Source organism: Stegodyphus dumicola, chromosome 5 (genome assembly GCF_044657685.1).
Source record: "Stegodyphus dumicola isolate Sdum_Otavi_A_Nest chromosome 5, ASM4465768v1".
NCBI lineage: Eukaryota > Metazoa > Arthropoda > Arachnida > Araneae > Eresidae > Stegodyphus > Stegodyphus dumicola.
Genome location: NC_140772.1, coordinates 105,414,830 through 105,434,625, shown reverse-complemented (window position 1 = coordinate 105,434,625; position 19,796 = coordinate 105,414,830). Strand labels below are relative to the sequence as shown.

The 19,796-nt window shown below is 30.6% G+C and overlaps 1 protein-coding gene across 10 annotated transcripts in view; it reads right to left on the bottom strand.

Moving 5' to 3' along the window:
• Window positions 1-19,796, bottom strand: part of LOC118187848 (uncharacterized) — a 323,471-nt gene that overhangs the window by 6,526 nt on the left and 297,149 nt on the right. For 7 of the 10 annotated variants that reach the window (XM_085816946.1, XM_035358129.2, XM_035358126.2 and 4 more), the window contains one exon: window positions 4,529-12,252. The exons of 1 other annotated variant lie outside the window; for it this stretch is intronic. In XM_085816946.1, coding sequence (XP_085673072.1) covers window positions 12,177-12,252 — 76 coding nt within the window. In that variant the 3' untranslated portion in view covers window positions 4,529-12,176. Of the gene's footprint in view, window positions 1-4,528; window positions 12,253-19,796 lie in introns of those variants that run through there. 2 more of the 10 variants (XM_035358128.2, XM_035358127.2) reach the window with 1 other exon arrangement.

Here is a 19,796-nt window from a genome sequence, read left to right as displayed (position 1 = left end):
ATCTTCCACGTAACCAAGCGTGTGATATTTAATTTTTGAAATTTAATCTATCTGTTACTGATTAATAAACAAAGCGATTTAAAAGCAGTAAACACAGTTCTTGATAGTACTGTTTCACTTTTTTTTATCTAATTGATTTAAATAAAAATCTTTTAAATTCTCGACTTTATAATTAATAATTATTATGAACCCGCTCCCCCTTTTAATTGAAAAAAAATTTTTTTTTCGAATGCTGTATAGTGTGTAATTGATATGGAGAGCTTTTATTTTTTTATTTTTACAGTCTTCTAGTTTTTTTTCTTTTTTTTTTTTTTTAAAGCAAATCCTTCTTCGAAGTGTTATATTGCATTTGAAGGCTTTAGATGCAACTGCCTTGCGTGGCTGAATTCGTGCAAATAGCTCGTACGGAAGTCATCAGTAATCATAGCTTTATCCGTCAAGTGAATCCTATATTTTGTGACGCTAAAAGCTTATTTCTTGACATTTTCATGGTTCTCTGAAAAAGGATTCACCAGGCTTCTTTGTTCAAGTAGCAAAGAAAAAACAAGGGAATTTTACTTCAGAAAATAATGTGTATGATGATTGCTATAGAACACGACTCAAAACGACATATCCTTGACCTGCTACGAAGAGCTTTCGTTCTAGATATATTACTGCATAATCTACAGTCCTATTTATTTATTTTAGTAGGCAAGAGACATTTTAAAGGGTTATATTTTAAACATATAGTATTATCACGTTAACATAGAAATATGGGGCGAATGTTCGCTACATAATGGGACATTACAACTGCTTCATTCAACTCTATAAAACTACAATTCTTTAACTCCATACACTTTACAAATCTTTAGAACTCTGTCTTACTTTTGCCATTTATTTTTGTTAAATATTACAATGCCATTTATCACAGTGTACTATTATTTATAAGTTGTTATAAAATTAATTTTTACACGTGAGAATTCCTAATAAACGGTCATTATTTGCAAGTCTTATAATATATTTAAAAAACAGAAGGGGGGAAAGCATATCTTTAGTTCCGATAAACAGGAATCAATAAGAAGGAATTAACGCTAATATGTGAAAAAAACTGTATTAACATCAAGCGTCATCCACTACAAATTTAGCTCACCAGCGGCCGAGCGGTAAAGTCGCTGAACACTGGTAGTTCGGTCCGAGGTTCGAATCTCTGGGCATGGCTGCATGGGCGTTTTCGTGGTTTCCCCATGTGTAACGTGTATACGAGCCAGTTTCCCATAGAAAGTCCTCCACGAAGGCATCCCTCCCCTTAGGCAGATAGCCCTCGAGGCTTTGTCATAATCACACTCACACCACTACAAATTTTAAAAAATGTACTTGAACTTGAGTGGATGAATAAAAAGTATTTTATTAACGACTGAAAATTTGAACAAGATATAGCGAGTGTGAGAGCTAATAGTAGGAATTTAATTAAAAAAAGGTAGTACTTTTTACTTCCTTGCACGAAGTAAAGGGAATATTGTAATCGCGAAAAGTTTCGGATATATCATATTTCAACAAAAATATCCATTTTTTTAGCACTCTCAAATTCATTTGAACGATGTTTTTGTGATATATCTATACGTACGCGCAGAATAAAGAACGAATTTTTCCGCAATGAATTGTAAAACAGATTTAAAATGAATTTTTCGTGACATCTATATATACGTACATGCGTATGTATAGATGTATCTCGCATAACTCAAAAACGAGTAGTCTCAGAACGTTGAAATTTTGTATGGGACTGCTATAACATGTAGTTGTGAACCTCCCTTTTTATTTACAATCGGCCGTACGAAACGTATGTAAATATATTGCCACTCTGTTACCCTGCTTGGTCAGATCATTTTTTTTTTTTTTTTCATTCTTATATGTTAGTAAATTGAAAATTTTTTTGGTTTAAAAGTGATTGAATTATGTTGTTCTTATATTCCGATTAAGGTCTTTTGTGTCTTTAGTTGACCTGCATGCAATAATTGTAGACTTATCCACAATTTAAAAGTGAATTTAAGCCTAACTGGGCTTCCATTTCTTTACGTTTGAAACTCTCAGTAGAATAGTGAATTAAGTCAGTTGGTGTAATAACTTTAGTGTTTTTTTGCCCAGTGTGACCAAAAGTCAAATTTTAATTTTGTTCACTGAAAGTTTTGTTTTCCTACCCGCTCTCCAATTGCTTGTTATTGTGTAGAACTCTAATATTAATTGTTAGAAACATTTTTTAAACTCTTTTCAACTGTATTTGATGTTTAAGGTTTTCCTGTATTTTGCAATTTTTAATGAAGATTGGGTTTTATGTATTATTGCCTTGCCGCGAAGTGAGAACTGAATTCATTAAATCGGAAACATACGATCGCATATCTAATGAAATTCTAGAAAATATGCTTAAATGAAGTCCAGCAAAAATGTGTGTAATTTAATAGACTTTATAAGGAAGTCATGTGGTGTCCAGATCAAATATTTTTATTTTAAAAATCATTAAATTAGGTTTAAAAAAGGTTTATTATAAAAAATCATTAACTATTTTTATGAAAGTATACTAGCTTCACCTAATGAAATTACACTAACTGGACTTATCAAGATCATTTAATATTTTTTCTTTTTTATAACTGTTTGGTGGCGCAAGCGGTTAGTCACATAAAGTATTACGATCTTACAGACTTCAATTTTCATATAGGTAATAAAGATAGCTTTAAATAAGTTTCATATAAAATATTCACTTTGCTGATCAAGCTTTTTTTTAATGAAGACTTTCTTAATTTGTTAAAGCGCTGCCTTATATTATGCTGTCACACATTATAATCCACGCGTCTTGGCGAGTATTGCCGCTGCACGAAGCATTGTACTTCTCCATGGTGATGACTGTTAATACATAGGTCACCGATTCCTTCGATTTAATTTTATAATAATAATTATATCTAAATTTATCGTACGATCCTATACTAGTGACTTATGGGTTGAACGCTAGTGACAATCAACCTTAACACAATACCATTGACCAGGCCGCGACGACAGTTCGTGATGACCTTCGATTTAATTTTGATTTCCGAAGCGTTCTTAGTAGTTCGTTCCGAAATACTTGGACTGTTACCTTACATTAAAATTGCATACCGTTATGTTAAGATGTATTTATCATTTATGCGACTCGACAAGCATTGGCAAAGCGTTTTAATTTCTTAGATTGTTCCCATTTGGAAAAGCATTAGATTTGAAATTAACAAGTTTAATTAAAATCTAATCGCATATAAACTGAGCGGTTTAAAAAAGATTAAATGCACATCTAGAAAATTTATTTTGTAAGAGTATGCAAGCCAGTTTGCTTTAGAAAGTCCTCCACGAAGGTATCCCTCCCCTGACGTAGAAAGCCCTCGAGTGTTTCCCCATGGTTAAACAAACCAAACTAAAACTAGAAAATTTCTTCTTCCGTTGGGGCCATCTAACGGCCGAGCGGTAAAGTAGCTGACACTGGTAGTTCGACCTGGGTTCCAATCCAGGCGAACGGGTTGGCTGCATGGGCGTTTTCGTGGCCTTCCCCATATGTAACATATATACGAACCAGTTCCCTCCACGAAGTCCTCCACGAAGGCATCCCTCTACTTAGGTAAGGCCTCGTGAGCTTTGGCGTAATAGGTAAATCAATAAAACCTTCTTCTGTGGCCACGATTTTCCTCACAGCCTCCGCTCTCCGTTTGGCCACAGTTTTTCCAGTTGTTAATTTTAATAATTTTAAATTCACTGTTGACACAGTCCAGCATTAAAAGCCTGGGCCTTGCTTTAACTTGTTTCTCTACTGCTTTACGGTTGATAATGTTTAATGTTATAAAAGAAGAATTTCTTCGGAAAACATAACTACCAAATTTCACGCGGTTAATTTAATGTATTTGATAATATCACTTAAGAATTTATACACGTCATTGTTACATTTATATCGTCACAAGCCATCAAAGAATTTTCTTAGCACTTTCCTTGCAAAAGCACTTAGATGAGTTTCTAATACCTTAGTTAAAAATCCAGGTTTCAGGGCTATACGTAAGTACAGGTCTTATTGTAGTCCTGTATTAAAGTATTTTCGTCTCCAAGTAATTTTGATTGTAAAATTTTTTTGAAGATCTTGAGAATTTATTGTGTCTTATTACACCTATAACTGTCAATCAATGCCTTGATACTTACCACTGCACTTTCGGTTTAATTTGATTTTAATAAATTTCTTAATTTACAGCTCAGTCCTACGACTGTCAATATATAAATCAATAATGACCAATAGCTTTGAAGTCACTTTCGGTTTAATTTGATTTTAATAATCTAATTGATTGATGTAATTTAAAATACGTTTAATTTATAATACATCCAAATGATAATTTTATGAACATTTGCGATGTCACTATAGTTAACAGAAGATGTTTCTAATATCATATATCGTATTACCTAACACATTTTTTACAAATTAAAACACTGCATAATTTTTAGTGATTCATTCACATATTGACACTTCAGAAATTAAATGCATTCCAACAAATTAAGAAAACAAACTTTTATTTCGAAAACAGAATTGGTTTTGCATAGAACTAGCACAGATGTGCTCCATTATAATATTTTAATCCTTTGCGAAGATACAGAAAATTATGTTTTTAAATCTGAAAATTAACCTTTTAGTTTAATACAATATATCATGTAGTTTTTCACTGACATCATATAAAAACAACACTATATAATTAGTATGACAGCACCCTGATATTACATTTTATACGAGACCACCGCCAGAATGCTTAGAAAGTAACAGTTTCCGAAGCATTAATACACTTCAGAAGGTAAATACTTTTTTCAGGCACCTTATTACTATTTTAGCTTTTCATAATGCAATATTCTGTACGTTTTTGCAGACTATATAATAATTATAATTTTTTCCTCGATCTGAATTACGCGGATATTTTTTTCAAAAGCACTAAATTAAGAAAAATACAGTACAATTTACATGTTTTTTTTTTTCATCCATTTTTTACAGTAAAATGAATGTTGAATATTACTTTCGTGTTGAGCAGCACTGCGGCTGCTCTTGAGAAAATGTGATTATTAACATGTATAATAAATAAACTGTACATTCATCATAATTTCAAATATATATTACTTCTCAAAGCAGGAACGGCAATGCAGGGCAACCGCAAAATTGAAATAATCACATATAAACACTATATAGCGAAAAGATTCACAGCTTAATTATTTTCCCCATTTTAGGTTGCAGGACAAAAAAGAAAATTCTAAGATCAATGAATTTTTCACTTTATATACACACGGAAGAACATTCGCCATTGTTTAAAATAGTATTATAACATCTATACATATTGTGGATTGTGAGGGAAAATCACATTAAATGGAATTGAATCTTTCTTTCGTAATCTAATTTTAAACAGTTGAAAAAGATTAAAAACTAAATTTCCAAAAACTAATTGTAAATTTATGTTTTCTTATCCTTCTAGTTTAATCTTGCAAGCGTTTATAAAATTTGATGATACACATGCAGCATTTACGAATGAAGTTTTAAGTTATTTAATGCATGATCATGTTTGTATTATTTCGACACCATTCGTATGTTTTCACGGATCTGTTTGTATATTTTGTATCAAGGACGTGTTTGTTTAGACAGATTTTTACCGAAAATATTATTCTGATGGATTTGTATATAGTATGGTAATTAGCAACTGACAAAATAATAAGTAAAAAAATTATAATTAAAGGCGCAGATTTTAGATTTTTAACTTTATGTTATTATTACGATGATCAGAAACGTTAATTTACAAGATAATAATTAAAAATAATCATATTAAATATATGAAGCATTTTATTTACTGTTCCCCAAGAAAGAGGTATTACCTTCTAATATGAATGGTATTTAGGAAATAAGCAGTTGTTTTGAAATATGGTATAAACATATAATTTCATTAAAGATGCTTCGAACAGAATCTTTTTTAAAAGCAATTTTATCATTTTAATATACATAACTTTAAACACTCGTGAACATATTCTTTACGGTAATGCCATTCTCTAGATTCTGTAAAAATGAGTAACAGTTGTATTTATAAAATCTATATCTAATTATAATCCGCTGAACCGTCCTTCAAGTTGTAAGAAAATGAAATATATAACAAATCTGAAAGTTAATATGTCAATAGTTTGAATTATTTTTATTTAATAAAAATAACTTATTGTTATTTATTACATGTATAAATGCACCAGAAAATTTCATTAATCGAAAACAGAATGCTTTACGAATTCACAGAATTTCATAATGGCCATATTTTAAATACGCGTTTGAATTATAAATTTTTATGGTACAAATCGTAACTTAAAAATAATCTTCACTGCTTAAAGACTCAAAACTAATAATTTTCAAAAAACAATAATTTTTTATCCTGAAAAGTAGTCGAATGAATTGGAAACTTTGCAGCTGCAGTACATAAATATAATTCTGGAGTTTTAATTATGTGATAATTTTCACTTAGTTTACACATACAAAAGACTTTGAATTTCCTTATTCATTTTTCATATTATTATTCTTTGGAGGTACTAAATATCTTCTACACAAAATATTCCGTCGTTGTGTCATGCATCTTAACTTTGTCGACGTATGTATAGAAAAGATTAATATCTGATTTAGATAAATATTAGTTAATAATTTCATGAAATGTTCGACGCGCGTAATTTATTATTCCTAGAATAAAGTAGTCGTTTCTTGAAAAATGACTAAATTTAGACGAGCCTACACTGGAAAATTAATGTGAAGGAAATTACATTTTCTCACTATAACTTTAATATTTGTTTGACCGATTGTTCAAAACATTTAGCGATCACAATAAAATTTATTTTGCTCTTTTTAAAAAAGTAAAATGATACATTATATTAGATTTTCAAAAGCAGAGAAAAAACTTCAGTCGGAGAATAATGTTAATAAAATTATGATCTATTTATTCATCCCGAATTTTTATTTTAAACATGTGTATAGATTTTCTTTCCAAAATTCTTGAACCATTAGGTTACGTTACCATACATTTATCATTCATGCAACTTGGTAAATATTAACGTTAATAAAAACGTAAGGTCTTCAGATTATTATCCAGACAACCTGATTAATAGTCAGTTTCCGGCATGTTTCCATTTAACCTCAAGAACAGGCTTCTTCAAAAACTTGAATATTTAATTTATTTTTATAAGTTCTTTTTATTTATTTTTAATAAATAAAAAATTTATAAAAATAAATTACTATTAGTACTAAAAATTACTGGTCTTCGAATAGAATTAATCTTTTATACTTTTTGAGAGTAATTCTTAAGGCAATGTATTAAAGCAGTGAAATTTTAAAAGCAATTTATAAGATTTCATAATAATTTATAAGATTTCATAATTTTAAAATTATATTTTTGTATGTTATTTAGTATAATAGTGCAAAAAATTCAAAAATATGGTAGGAAAATATTCAGTTTCTACGTTTTCATGAGATTTTTTAATATTACTTAATAATAACCTAAAGATTATTTTAGAGAAAAAATATAAAATTATCTTAAATATTCAATTTTGCAGTAGAATGTTTAGCTGTTTGTATAAGTTTTGATACAAGCCTAATTTCTTGTACATTTAAACTAATAAAACTAAACAAAACATTTGAGAAACCTACATTTTAAACGACAAATACTGCTTTGTTTAAGTTAAATACAAAATATTAGGTATTAAATCGTGTATCATTTACCAAATTAATGTACCTAAATTTCATCAGTTTCTACCCATTTTTCAATGCTTTTACACCATTATTTGCATTAAATATGTGTAAAATACCATGGGAAGTGCATGAAAATTCAGGATGTAATATTCTCTTTCTTTATTCAAAAAATTGAGATACTTACTAGCAAACAGCCATTATACTTGGAATTTTTTTAGTACGTTCTATCGATCAGAGGTCGGCGAGTTTTCAGAATGGTAGTCAGTGAGCAATATATTACGAAATTGCTATTCTGAAACAGCATCGTTAAAGCACACACTTTATTTGTGTGCCAAAAATTTGACCCAAACGGGGGAAAAAAAAAAAAAGAAAAAAAAAAAGAGAGACCTAAAGTTTTCTAACATTCCAGTGTCAAAATAAGCTGGTTCATTTACGCTTTAAAAATAAACTTAGCGAAGGAAACAAAATTTCCATAAACTATTTTTTTAATGAAATATTGATATTTTAAGAATTTAAAAAAAATGAAGAACACTATTGGATGTGCTAAAGCAACAAAATCAGTACTTAACAAAGAATAAGAATATCACAGTACTTCGACAAAGAATAAGAATGTGCAGGCGGGAATTTTCATACTAAAATTAAATGTCTACAGCAATTATACAATATGGCAAAATAATAATAATAAATAAAAAAAAATTATGAAACTTCCTGCACAGACGGCACAGCTTTACAGATAAAGCATGTGCAATTAGAATACAAATACGGCAAAAAAATAAATTATGAAACTTCATGCACAGATGAATAACTATACAGACAAAGCATGTGAAATTAGAATAAAATTTCGTGTATAAAAAACGCGATAAAGATTTAGTGTAAATTATTAGTTTTAAATTCAGTATTTTCTATTTTTAACAGTGCAGAGCATTTAAAAAATTTAATTAATTTAAATTCCTCATAAAGTGTTTAGATCAAAAACAATATGCAGCTGCAAAATTGAATTTAATTTTAATTAAAGAAAGTTTGATTTTAAAATTCAAAATTACTTTTACCTCTAAAAATGGGAAATAGCAATACATTTCTTAGATAAATTAAAATTTTACAAACAAGTTAAAAATTAATTAATCATTGCAATTGCGTTGAAAATTATTTCCAGTAAAACGTTTTCTAAAGACAGATGGATATCTGTCTTGTTTACTTTAAATAATGACAATGAAATAACTTCGTTTGTAAAGATCTGTTTGCATATCAATTAATGTAAGAGTTTTACAAGACATTTACGATCAACAGTAAACTTTTACCAAATCAAAAGGTATTTTACAAATTTCATTCCGTAAAACAAAGCATAATTATTCTCAGCCATAGTTTGTTTAAAAAATGAGGGAAACTAATTTTTCGCAAGCAAATGAAAATGAATTTTACTTTTTAAATTTGAGTAATGAGGTTTAGCAGATAGCAATATTCAGAATTTAACGATAAAAAAACGGGTCACTAATTACTAGAAAAATATCAAAATGTACTCAAGACAGCCATCATACGCAGAGTTTTACTTCTTCAATATAAATACTACCAGTTTTTATACTTTCGGCAGAATTAACTGCTATTAGTTAAATATAGCACACGAATTCAATACATAATATATATATATATATATATATATATATATATATATATATATATATATATATAGCGTTGTCGTTACGTTTTTAATTTACGCAACACCTTTACCAACATATGCGTCTTGTATGATAAATTTTCAAAAACTGAGAAATATATTTAATAAAACACAAGTATTCTGAAATATTATTCCACAAAAAATTCTGCAAGCGTATTTCTGAATATTATCTCTGAATCTTCGTATTTCTGAATCTTCTTACACATTCTATATACAGTCAAAAGTCGTTAATTCGGACACCCATAATTCGGAATGATCTATAATCCGGACATCAAAACTAAAAACTTTCTGCGCATGCGCCACGTTGACACATGCGCAGAGGCGTTCACGCGTGCGCGTAAGACCTTTTACGACTGCGCATATGAGTGTGCGCAAGTGCAGAATACGTTTTCGCGTGCGCATTTTATGTATAATGGACGTATAAGCTAAAATTATCTAATTATCTATTTCAGTTAATGTTGATGATTGCGTTGTTCCTTAATTTTCGAATTGCATACGGCTTATTATTTTTTGCAGACTGTAAGAGCAATTTTATAAAAGTAAGCTTAAACTTTCGATTATATCAAATAGAATTTCCGATATATATTTGTTAATATGTAAAGGATCTAAAGCGAAAGTATGTTTTGAAATCCGAAATCTGTTTATCAATTTCACGCTGCTCGGCGGCGGGCGCCTAATGAATTGGAAGTTGATTTGTCAGCACTATCCTTATCTTCAGCGCAGATGTTTTTATTTTATTTGGCTTATAATTCCTTACCAAATGTAGTATTTCATCTCGATATGCTCCGTCTTTGATATGATTTAAAACAAGTTCCTCGTCATTATAATTCGCTTCCGATAGCGAAGAAAAGTGACAGAGGTTATTGAAAACAAAAAAATTTCGATTGACAAATTAGTCGGTGTTCTTGACACAGCAATTATAGGACTTGAACGGCGGAACTTTGTAACTGAACAAGAAATTATGTCTGTTTAATAGAATTAAAGAGAAAGTATTATCACATGAAACGAAGCAAAACTTAAACAACTTACATTGAAAGAAATGTTTAATAAAGTAAACAAATAAATATTAAGCTTTTTCTTTTTGCAAATTTTGATACCCTTTAGATCATAATTGTTCTTTATTTCATAAATTACGGTTTCATATTTTTAATTTTAGAATTTCTGCATGCCATCTTACGAGATTTAAACTGATGATCTATAATCCGAAAAAATCAATAATCCGACGAGTCCGGATTAACGACTTTTGACTGTATACATATTCTTATGATTAAAAAGATCCCATACGTTATAGTTTTATTTACGAATCACTAAGAATTGGGTAAATTTTTTAAAGAAGGTTTTGCTTTTTTGAAAATGAAGATAAAAATATCTGAAATTCAATAAATAACCGAGAAGAACTGTGCTTTTACTTCTATTTTTGAAATGAATAAGGGAGAATAAAGAAAGCAATTGAATCATATATATATATATATATATATATATACCAACTGTAATTATTATTTAAAGTACTTGAAACTTTTTTTTAACATTTTCAAATGTTTTTAAATATAGGGCTGAAAGAATATATCTTTTTTATCAAATATATTTTATTATCAGAACAGCATCTTCATCTAAGACCAAGATCAATAAATTATCATCACTGCAAATTATACCACAGACATAATACCTTATAGTTTAAACAGTGATATCACGGATATCAATTAAAACAGATCAATAAAACATATAACTCTTAGTTAGGCAATGATGCTGTCGATACCACAATGAAATATACAAGCAATACATAATTTATAATTGTGTTACATTAGTTATCTTTTTCTTTCGTTTCAATGACAATATTTGAAAATTTCTAAGTGTTTGTTCACAAGCAAAATAATTGGATTTAATTGAAGATAGATTCAGCATTCTCCAAGAAATAATTGTATTTCTGACAAAATTTAAGCATCTCTTAATTTAAAACTGGAATCATTCCAATCATATAAGCTTTCTATTTTTTTTTTCTGAAAAAGCATTATACAAGCAAATAACTTTAAAAAATTGAAGATAATAATTTTAGATTGACTAGATTACCCGTTTACTGATTGGAAAAACACCAGAGAAAGCACTGACTACTACTGTAGAAATGTGAAATGTTTTAAACTGATTTTTATTTTTTTTAATTTTTTGTCATATAAAACTATTCTGTTTTGTAGCACTAGCGCCATAAAGAAAAACGAGTCACCATTCATATATTTTCACTAGATTAAAAATACATTAATGTTCCATTCGTACACAAAATTAAATGCTTCACTCTATTACAGTAAATCAGTAACAGTTGATCACAATTTGGAAACAGAAGTCCGTTTCCTCAGAAAACCGCGGTGACTGTCCCTTTGCGAATGCTTCTATCTGAGGAACTAATTCAGATAAAACGGTCACAAAACGGGTAAAAAGCTTCACAAATTATAAGATTCGACAGCAACAGCGTTTGTGTCTTGGCAGAGAAAGGATATTTATTCCTCGCAGGATAAAGTGCAGAGGGCATTGGAATAAAGAAGTCTGGCAACAGATGCTCAGTTCTTGATTTGGAAGTTATGTATATTTGAATATTGTAGAATTAGTTCTAAATTGCCTAAGAAGTGACTAGATCTTGCAAAAAAATTCTTTCACTGAAAACCTTTCATCGAAGCAAATGACGCGGTTTCGAGTTCCTCGGTGTAGCATCAGAGCTTTTGTTGTTTTTGATGTCATCCTCCTGACTATATACCGTTGAACGAAGCTTTTCGCAGTCCAGTTGCTCAAGAGGATTCACTTCCAGTCATTGGTAAGTCCTTTGGTGTGAGTGGACGATACCGCCGTCTCCTGAAACGTGGAGGAAATCTCTCTGAAATCGGTATTATGGAATCATAAACTTTCTGTTGAACATAAATGCACTTACAAGAAACAATGTCAGTTATATAAAAACAGTAAAACCTTCCTTAATGGCCAACCTTCCTGCTGATTAGAAACACAACTTTTAAAGTACATGTTTTGGTTCCGTTGCATATTTGAATTAAAAGATGATTATGTTTTTCCATAAATGGGAGAAAGTGTTGTAATTACAGAAGCAGATATCTGAACCGGGGTGAATATGTGCCGTCTCATGTTCAACAGAACTTAGCTGCTGTAGAACTTTCGAGCTTGTAAGAAATGACAACTTAAAAGTTGAAAAGTTGAATCCTCACATTGTAAAACATAGTAAATTGGTCTAAATGAACATCTTTATTTGACACAAATATGTTTAAATGCTTTTTATTACGTTTATAGCATGAATAACGTTATGTTCGACTAAATCACATTTCGGAACATAAACAACATCTACTATGATAAAATAACACGCCGAACAAGTACAATTTAGAAGTCAAACAAATAATTTGCAAATATAATGTTGATTTTTGTTGTTTGACTTCTAAATTAACATCCACTATGTGTCTCGAAGGATAGAAAGGAAAGCTCGATGAAGATTGGTACATAAGTCAATTTTACTACTTTTTTCTTCTAGCTTCAAAAGACTGCAAAAACTGTACTAGATTTTTATAATTTAAAAACCATATACATTTAGTTTGGAAAATGGAGCTCAATAACATATTTTTACAATTTTTTATGAACTAATTCAACATTCCAGCTAAGTTATGCGTGTGTTTAATCATGCTTTTTCAAAATTCCGCTAAGAAAATTGGAATTAATTTCTACACTTAAACTCTCAGTTTATTGCAAATTTCCAAGAGCTACAATCAAAAAATATCAACGGATATAATTGTCATCTTCTAGTGCACTGTAAGATAACTGATAGCAATATGTGTTATTAAATGAACTTTCAGTGAATTAAATTCCACAGTATTGCTGCATACCTGAGAATCTGATATTAACTATCTATTAATAAATTAATATTTAATTGTCTAAGACTCGAACAGCTAATATATGTTTTCAAAAAGTCAAAGCATGTACTGCACAAAATGAATGAGAAAAGAGAAATTTCGTTCTAATGTATCGGAGTTTTAAATTCTCAAAACTAAAGATTCACAATGGTAAAATTTCTTCCATTGAGTAAGCCTCATACAGTTCAGTTACATATGAATTCAGAAAAAGGCAATTATCACTGTAAAATTCTATTAACCAAATATGTTGATTAAACAAAAATAATTTTTGTTTATTTCTTTAGTAAAACGTGTTATTTTTATCCTATAGATGGCTCAAAAGAGAAGGTTTTATATATACTGAATAATAATAATGAAAATAATATATGAAGTATAAATACACTTTTTTTTCATCATATAAACACAACCATATTGCATAAATACACTTATTTTGCATTACATAAACAGAATAATTTTCAGAATAACATGTAGCTAACAATAGGTAAACCTGCAGTTTACCTATTATATCAAGCAATATTTATTGCATTCATATTAAAAGAACTGTCATTTCAGATTTGACCAAGTAATAATGACAACAGCAGCAACAATAATAATAATGAAGGTTTTTTTTTTTTTTTTTTTTTTTTTTTTTTGACTCCTGTGAGAAAACATAGTACATCTATCAATTTTTAAGATTAAAAGCATAAAAACAGAGATTCGAACGAGGCAGCTTCACAACAGATTTTATCATAAAATTACATAAATTCAGATATAGTAGGCAAAATAGGTATTTTCTGCTATACCTATTTTGCCATGTTTTGGTTGCTACTTCTAAACTACTGAACTGTTATTTCATATCATCTGAAAATCTGAGATGTCTCAAAATGTTGTTTTTCAGGTGAAACTTCACTTCAGGTAACATAAAATAGTTCGTAAGTAGCAAATATGATGATGATGGAAAGGTAAATAAGAACAGTTAAGTGTTTCTTTAGAATAAACAGCTTGACTACATATGGAAAATTTTTGTTTGACCACATATGCAAAATTCAACGTAGATTGACGCAAATAGATAAACTAAAATTTATAAAAAAAAAGGAATAAACTAGAAACTACAATTTATAAAAAGTGATTTCAAAGAAGACAGGTACGGATGCTCTTTTTCAAGAAGCAAAAATATGTGCTTTTATATAAAACCAACATTCATATAAGGCTGATTTTTGCTTAATTTTAAATGCTTAATGACCGCTGCAATGCACAAAGAGAATGCTATTACGTCTTGTTGTTTTGTATTCTTAGCAGTAGATACCAACTACATAAACTCAAACAAAAAAAAAAAAAAAAAAAAAAAAAAAAAAAAAAAAATCTGTTTAAACGTGTTTGCTTAGGAAGATAATGTTTCAGAGGAAGGAAAGTAAGTACATGGTAAGTAAGCTTTCCCATTAATAATGATTACCAAGGAAGGCAAGAATGGTTCAAGCAATTACTTATAAAATTTCGGAGATATGCATTGAATAAGGAAATGACATAGCTATAATATACGTAACAATTTGATATAATTTATTCTTTTAAAATCTGTCTTACATAGATAAGGAAACTTTTGAGGGCAGAAGAAACAGTCACAAGATTAAACATTTGCCCCTTCTTGCAGCTTGTTTGCGAAAGAATAAGATCTGATTTATTTAAGGCATATAAATTAATTGTTTACCTGAAGGCAATGGCTAGTTTTCTGAAGTAAGTAGCCCGCATCTAACTTTTAAAGACTCCTTATCTTAAGACGCAAGTGATAAGAGAGATCCCTCGCGATTGCGACTAGCATGATTCCATAAATTTGTCTTTATTTGAAAGTGGTAACTGAATTGAATACATTGAATTTCATTCAAGCATACAATTTAGAAAAAAAATCATACGTTTATTTTTTATCTTCTAAAACGTATATCACATATGCATTGTCGCGTATATATATCCACAGAAAAAAAAAGAATTGGGAAATACCTATCAGAGCATTCTCCACTCAAGGATACAGAAATTGAGTAAATTTTTACAGTATTGTAAGAAAAGCGCATTACATGGAAAATGCTACTTTAAGCATTATATTACAAATTAATTTAGAAAAGATGGTATCGAATAACTGAGCGGTTACAGAATCATGAATATATAAATCGGATATACAGATCATGATGATTTTTATCCCATAATCTCGATGGTACAAAATCTAAATCGAAACGCGATGTTATTTTTAAATTTATTCTGTAGGTTATGGAATTGAATGTTAATATAAATTTAACAAACAGCTATATGAAGCCTCATTTGGAAAGAGCTTTAGAAAGAGAGTTTTGATGCATTTATGATGCTTAAATATTTTTGGGGTATTTTTCGCTTACGGTTTTTTTAACTCATCGTTTCCGAAGAACAGAATACAGGTAACCCTCGTAAATACGGTAGATAGATTCATAGAAAATGCCGTGTTGTGTGAGACTCAAAGCTAGTATAAAAAGGGGGGTTACGTTCCGAAAACGTATTAAATACAATTTTTTTTAATTCTACATCAACAGCTTAATTTTTATTAATCATATATATGTATGCACAACACAAAACAAAAATATTACATATTTTAATTTAACACAACTTTAATTTAATAAATTTCTTTGGTGCCACTGCTCAGTATAATCAACCGAGAACGTTTCTTCGGTGGAATCAGATGGCTTGCTTTCAGAATTTCTTTCTTCATTTAAAGTTCTGGCATTTTCTTTTTTCTTTAAAAAATCTATAATTGTATTTGCTTACTAGTTCTTACCGGGTCAATGGAAATTTCTCAATATGGAACTAGACAGTTTTGCAGCCCCCTTTTGAATTTTCGGCATATTTCAGTGGAAGGGTCTGTACTCAAGAAAAATGATTAGAGATTTTCAGTAGGCGATCTTTAATTTTTTTTTAATGTTAAATTATTAACTGTACTATCTTAATCAGTGCTAGCGTTCTCAGAATTGATTTGATTTATGGCTTTGGATGCCATTTCCATCAAATCTGCTTCGTCAGTTTCTTCTTCCGCTAATAAATCTTGAACATCCTCAATAGCCATGTCGACAAAACCTTCGCCTCCGATTGATTTAGTAAGTTTTAGTAAGCCAACAATTTCATTTTCTGACGATTCACGCACGTTTTCTATTTTATCTGAAGAGGGACATATCTTCTTCTAACACGCATTTAACGTTGATGCTTTCAGATCTTTCAGAGACAAAGATACGATGTCGGTACAGTGCTTGATTGAAAATGTCTTGCAAGCATCCATTACCTTAATTGATTTTGAATCGGTTACGTCTAAAATGCACTGTATTTTTCTTCTTATGTAATATGTTCTAAAGGTATAAATAATACCTGGATCCAATAGTTGGAGTAAAGAAGTAGTGTTAGGTGGTAGGAACAGTATTTTGATGTTGGGATGATTCAAATCTTGGGGGTGACATGGAGCATTATCTAACAGCAACAGAGCCTTGAAGCTCAAAGTTTTCTGCCTTAAATAACGTTCAGCGTCTGGCACAAAACTGTTTAAAAGCCAAGCTTTAGCTTCATAATCAACATCCTAGCAGCTTTATAATCAGCCGATGCAGATTCTTCTTGAATTTTTATGCTATGAGTTGGAAGACGCTTTTTGAAATTTTCGAACTAACCTTTACTTGCCAGAAAAAATGGGTTGACAGAATATTCTTCATGTTCTTTAAGGTGCATGAAAATTTTGAGTGCTTTTTGTTTAATGATATTAACATCCAACGGAATTCTTTTTCGACAGCTATCATCATTCCAAATGCTGAGTGCCTTTTCCATCTTCTCAATTATTGGCGCCCGGGGAGGGCAACTGCACATTTTGGGAATGTCGAAGATCCTGCAGCAACTGCATTTCTTATTTCTTTTTCATTTTTCTTAATACCCCGGACTGTTGCTTCATTCAAATTAAAATTTTTCCCAATGTGAGATGCCTTTTCTTCTTTTAAATGACGGTCCAAAATTTGTATCTTTACTTTTAAAGATATTAATTTCCAAATTTTAAAAACAATGTTTAAACATTGTTTTTTATCTTTACCTGAGATGTTTTGGGACTGAAACTTAGTCTTAAAGATGAAAAAGTTATTCTTTAACACACCGTGGCTAGACGCAGACTGCCGATCAGCAGCGTAAGACACTTTTGTTTTCCGGCCACGGAGATGGGGATTCGAATTTTGGAAGCCGAAAGTACAGGTTGTGCTTTTTAGGGCACTTATTGTGTCCTCATGTTGTTCACCTTCTGCGATAGTGAGATTTCTTCATTGTTATCTGGTGATTGTGCTCTTTTGAGACTGGGTATTGTTTCTGTTGTGCAACTGTGCACTGTCAGAAGTGCAAGTCATGGAAGGAAGCGATTTTCCTCCGTTACCGATTAAGAATTCAATGGTCGTTTTCCACCACGTGGCTCGTCTTCCTAAAGGCATTTGTTCTTACGAATACCGGATCTTCGACGGCATCTGGTAGAACTTGCGAAACAAGGATTCTTATGTGTTAAATGACTATATGGGTGCTCTGCTCAATATGGAAAATCTTCGTGCGGAGTTCATTATCGAATTGCTTGGGAAATTTTTTTATCGTGTTAGAGAGAAACCGTGTTACAAGAAAACCGTTTTGTAGAAGGGTTCTCGCAATTTATGAATCGTGTTATAGCGAAACCGTATTACAGGAAGCCGTGTTGTAGGAGGGTTACATGTACACAGAAAACACAAAAATTCTTAATTACTAATTTATGTTTCTGATTGTAAATGTGTAACTAATCAATTACGTAATAATACATTCTTAATTCTTCTCGATTTTATGTTCCTGAAACAAAAGACTGGGAACTTCTTGAAATTCTGAATGTCTCATATGCAAAAAAACTTCCTCCTTTTAATTAAGCCGGTATAAAATATAGAATCGAGAGGACTAAACTTTTATAAATAAATTATCATAAATTCGCTATCACTATAAATGGATTTCTCTGGATAGCCGTTGCGAACTATCTTTATATAAACATAAATATACAGAATATACTTAAGTGAATAATATTCACTATTTTTCACAAGACCACTTCATGGCTGGTTTTATATGAATGGTTAAATTAAAAGATAATTAATGAATATCCTAGATCTATGAACTTCAAACGAGAGAAAAACAATTAAAAGCCAAATTATATCTAGATTTCAACTACCTTCGCAAAATAAAAGAAGAAATAAATTAAAAAAATTAAGTTATCACTTTACTTATGCAATTAAACAGTTATCTTAAGACCATATGAGCGTCACAGTTTAGCTTGAAAGCATAAGCAGATGGTTATTCTTCAGTTTATACAAAATTTCTGTTGTAAATTCTAATTGACCTGCAAGTAGCCTAGTCTTCATAAACTTTGTTGCAAACATATGTATCCATAATAGATTCAGCTACAGTCAAGAAATTCAGTTTGTATACTTATTTTTATATGAATATGATTAAAACTCTCTACTAAAATGTTTATTAAGAAGTGGTGGAAAGATGATTAAATATTAAGAAGTGGTAAATCCTGTCTTGGGAACGAGACAAAGCCAACATTTGCTGTGGTATGAAGTCTGTGAAATGATTATGTCCTTCTGTAGATGATTCCATCATAAATTTCGCATACGGTTAGACGCATATATTCGACATTCTGAGAAGGATGCAATTATCTTCCCAGCATGTCCCAGACATGTTCTATTGGTGATAGGTCTAAGAAAACTGAATGGCTGTGGAAAGGTAATAAATCCTCTACTATATTACTGAGAAAATTGTGCAATATGTTATTAAGCGTTGTTTTATTGATGGCACATGGGCCGCTTGACCGAACAGGATAACTGACTGTCGAATATCTTCGACATATATGAGGACTGTCAGTTGGCCTGAAACTGTTCAATGGCCTGTCAGTTGGCACAACCACAGGAGATTGGCTCCATTAATGGTCATATGCCTCCGATACCAAATGCTGGATTAGGACGCTAGCCATACGTTTTCACATATGTATGCAGTGGTCATCAGTATTTAGAGATAAGCAGGACTCATCGCTAAACACAATATTGTTCCCATCGGTCACTGTCAAGTATGACCCAATATAGCAGATGATTCTGCTGCATTGGAAGTTAGCTACAGAGACCTAAACAAAATTCGATACCTAATTCAAGCTTCTAATAGTCATATCCGAATGGTAATACGAGGATGCATGGAGAATGCTTTCAAATGAATGATAGAGAACGCCACTGCTGCGATCATGGTTGTTCTGATTATATATTTTTTCGAGCATCGGACGTCTTCAGTCTCTGATTTGGTTTATATGCTTTTTTTTAAGCTACTATTTTCAACATAAAAAAACTATCGTTATTGCTTTGATCATGATGACGGCTGATATCTTTTAGGCTAATCCGCTTAGCTAAGTGGCTATATAATGCGGCTTCTTCCTAAATCAGAAAGTTGTTCGTCGAGAAACGTCTCAAAAGCCATCATTGTACACAACCTGCATTATCGAAGA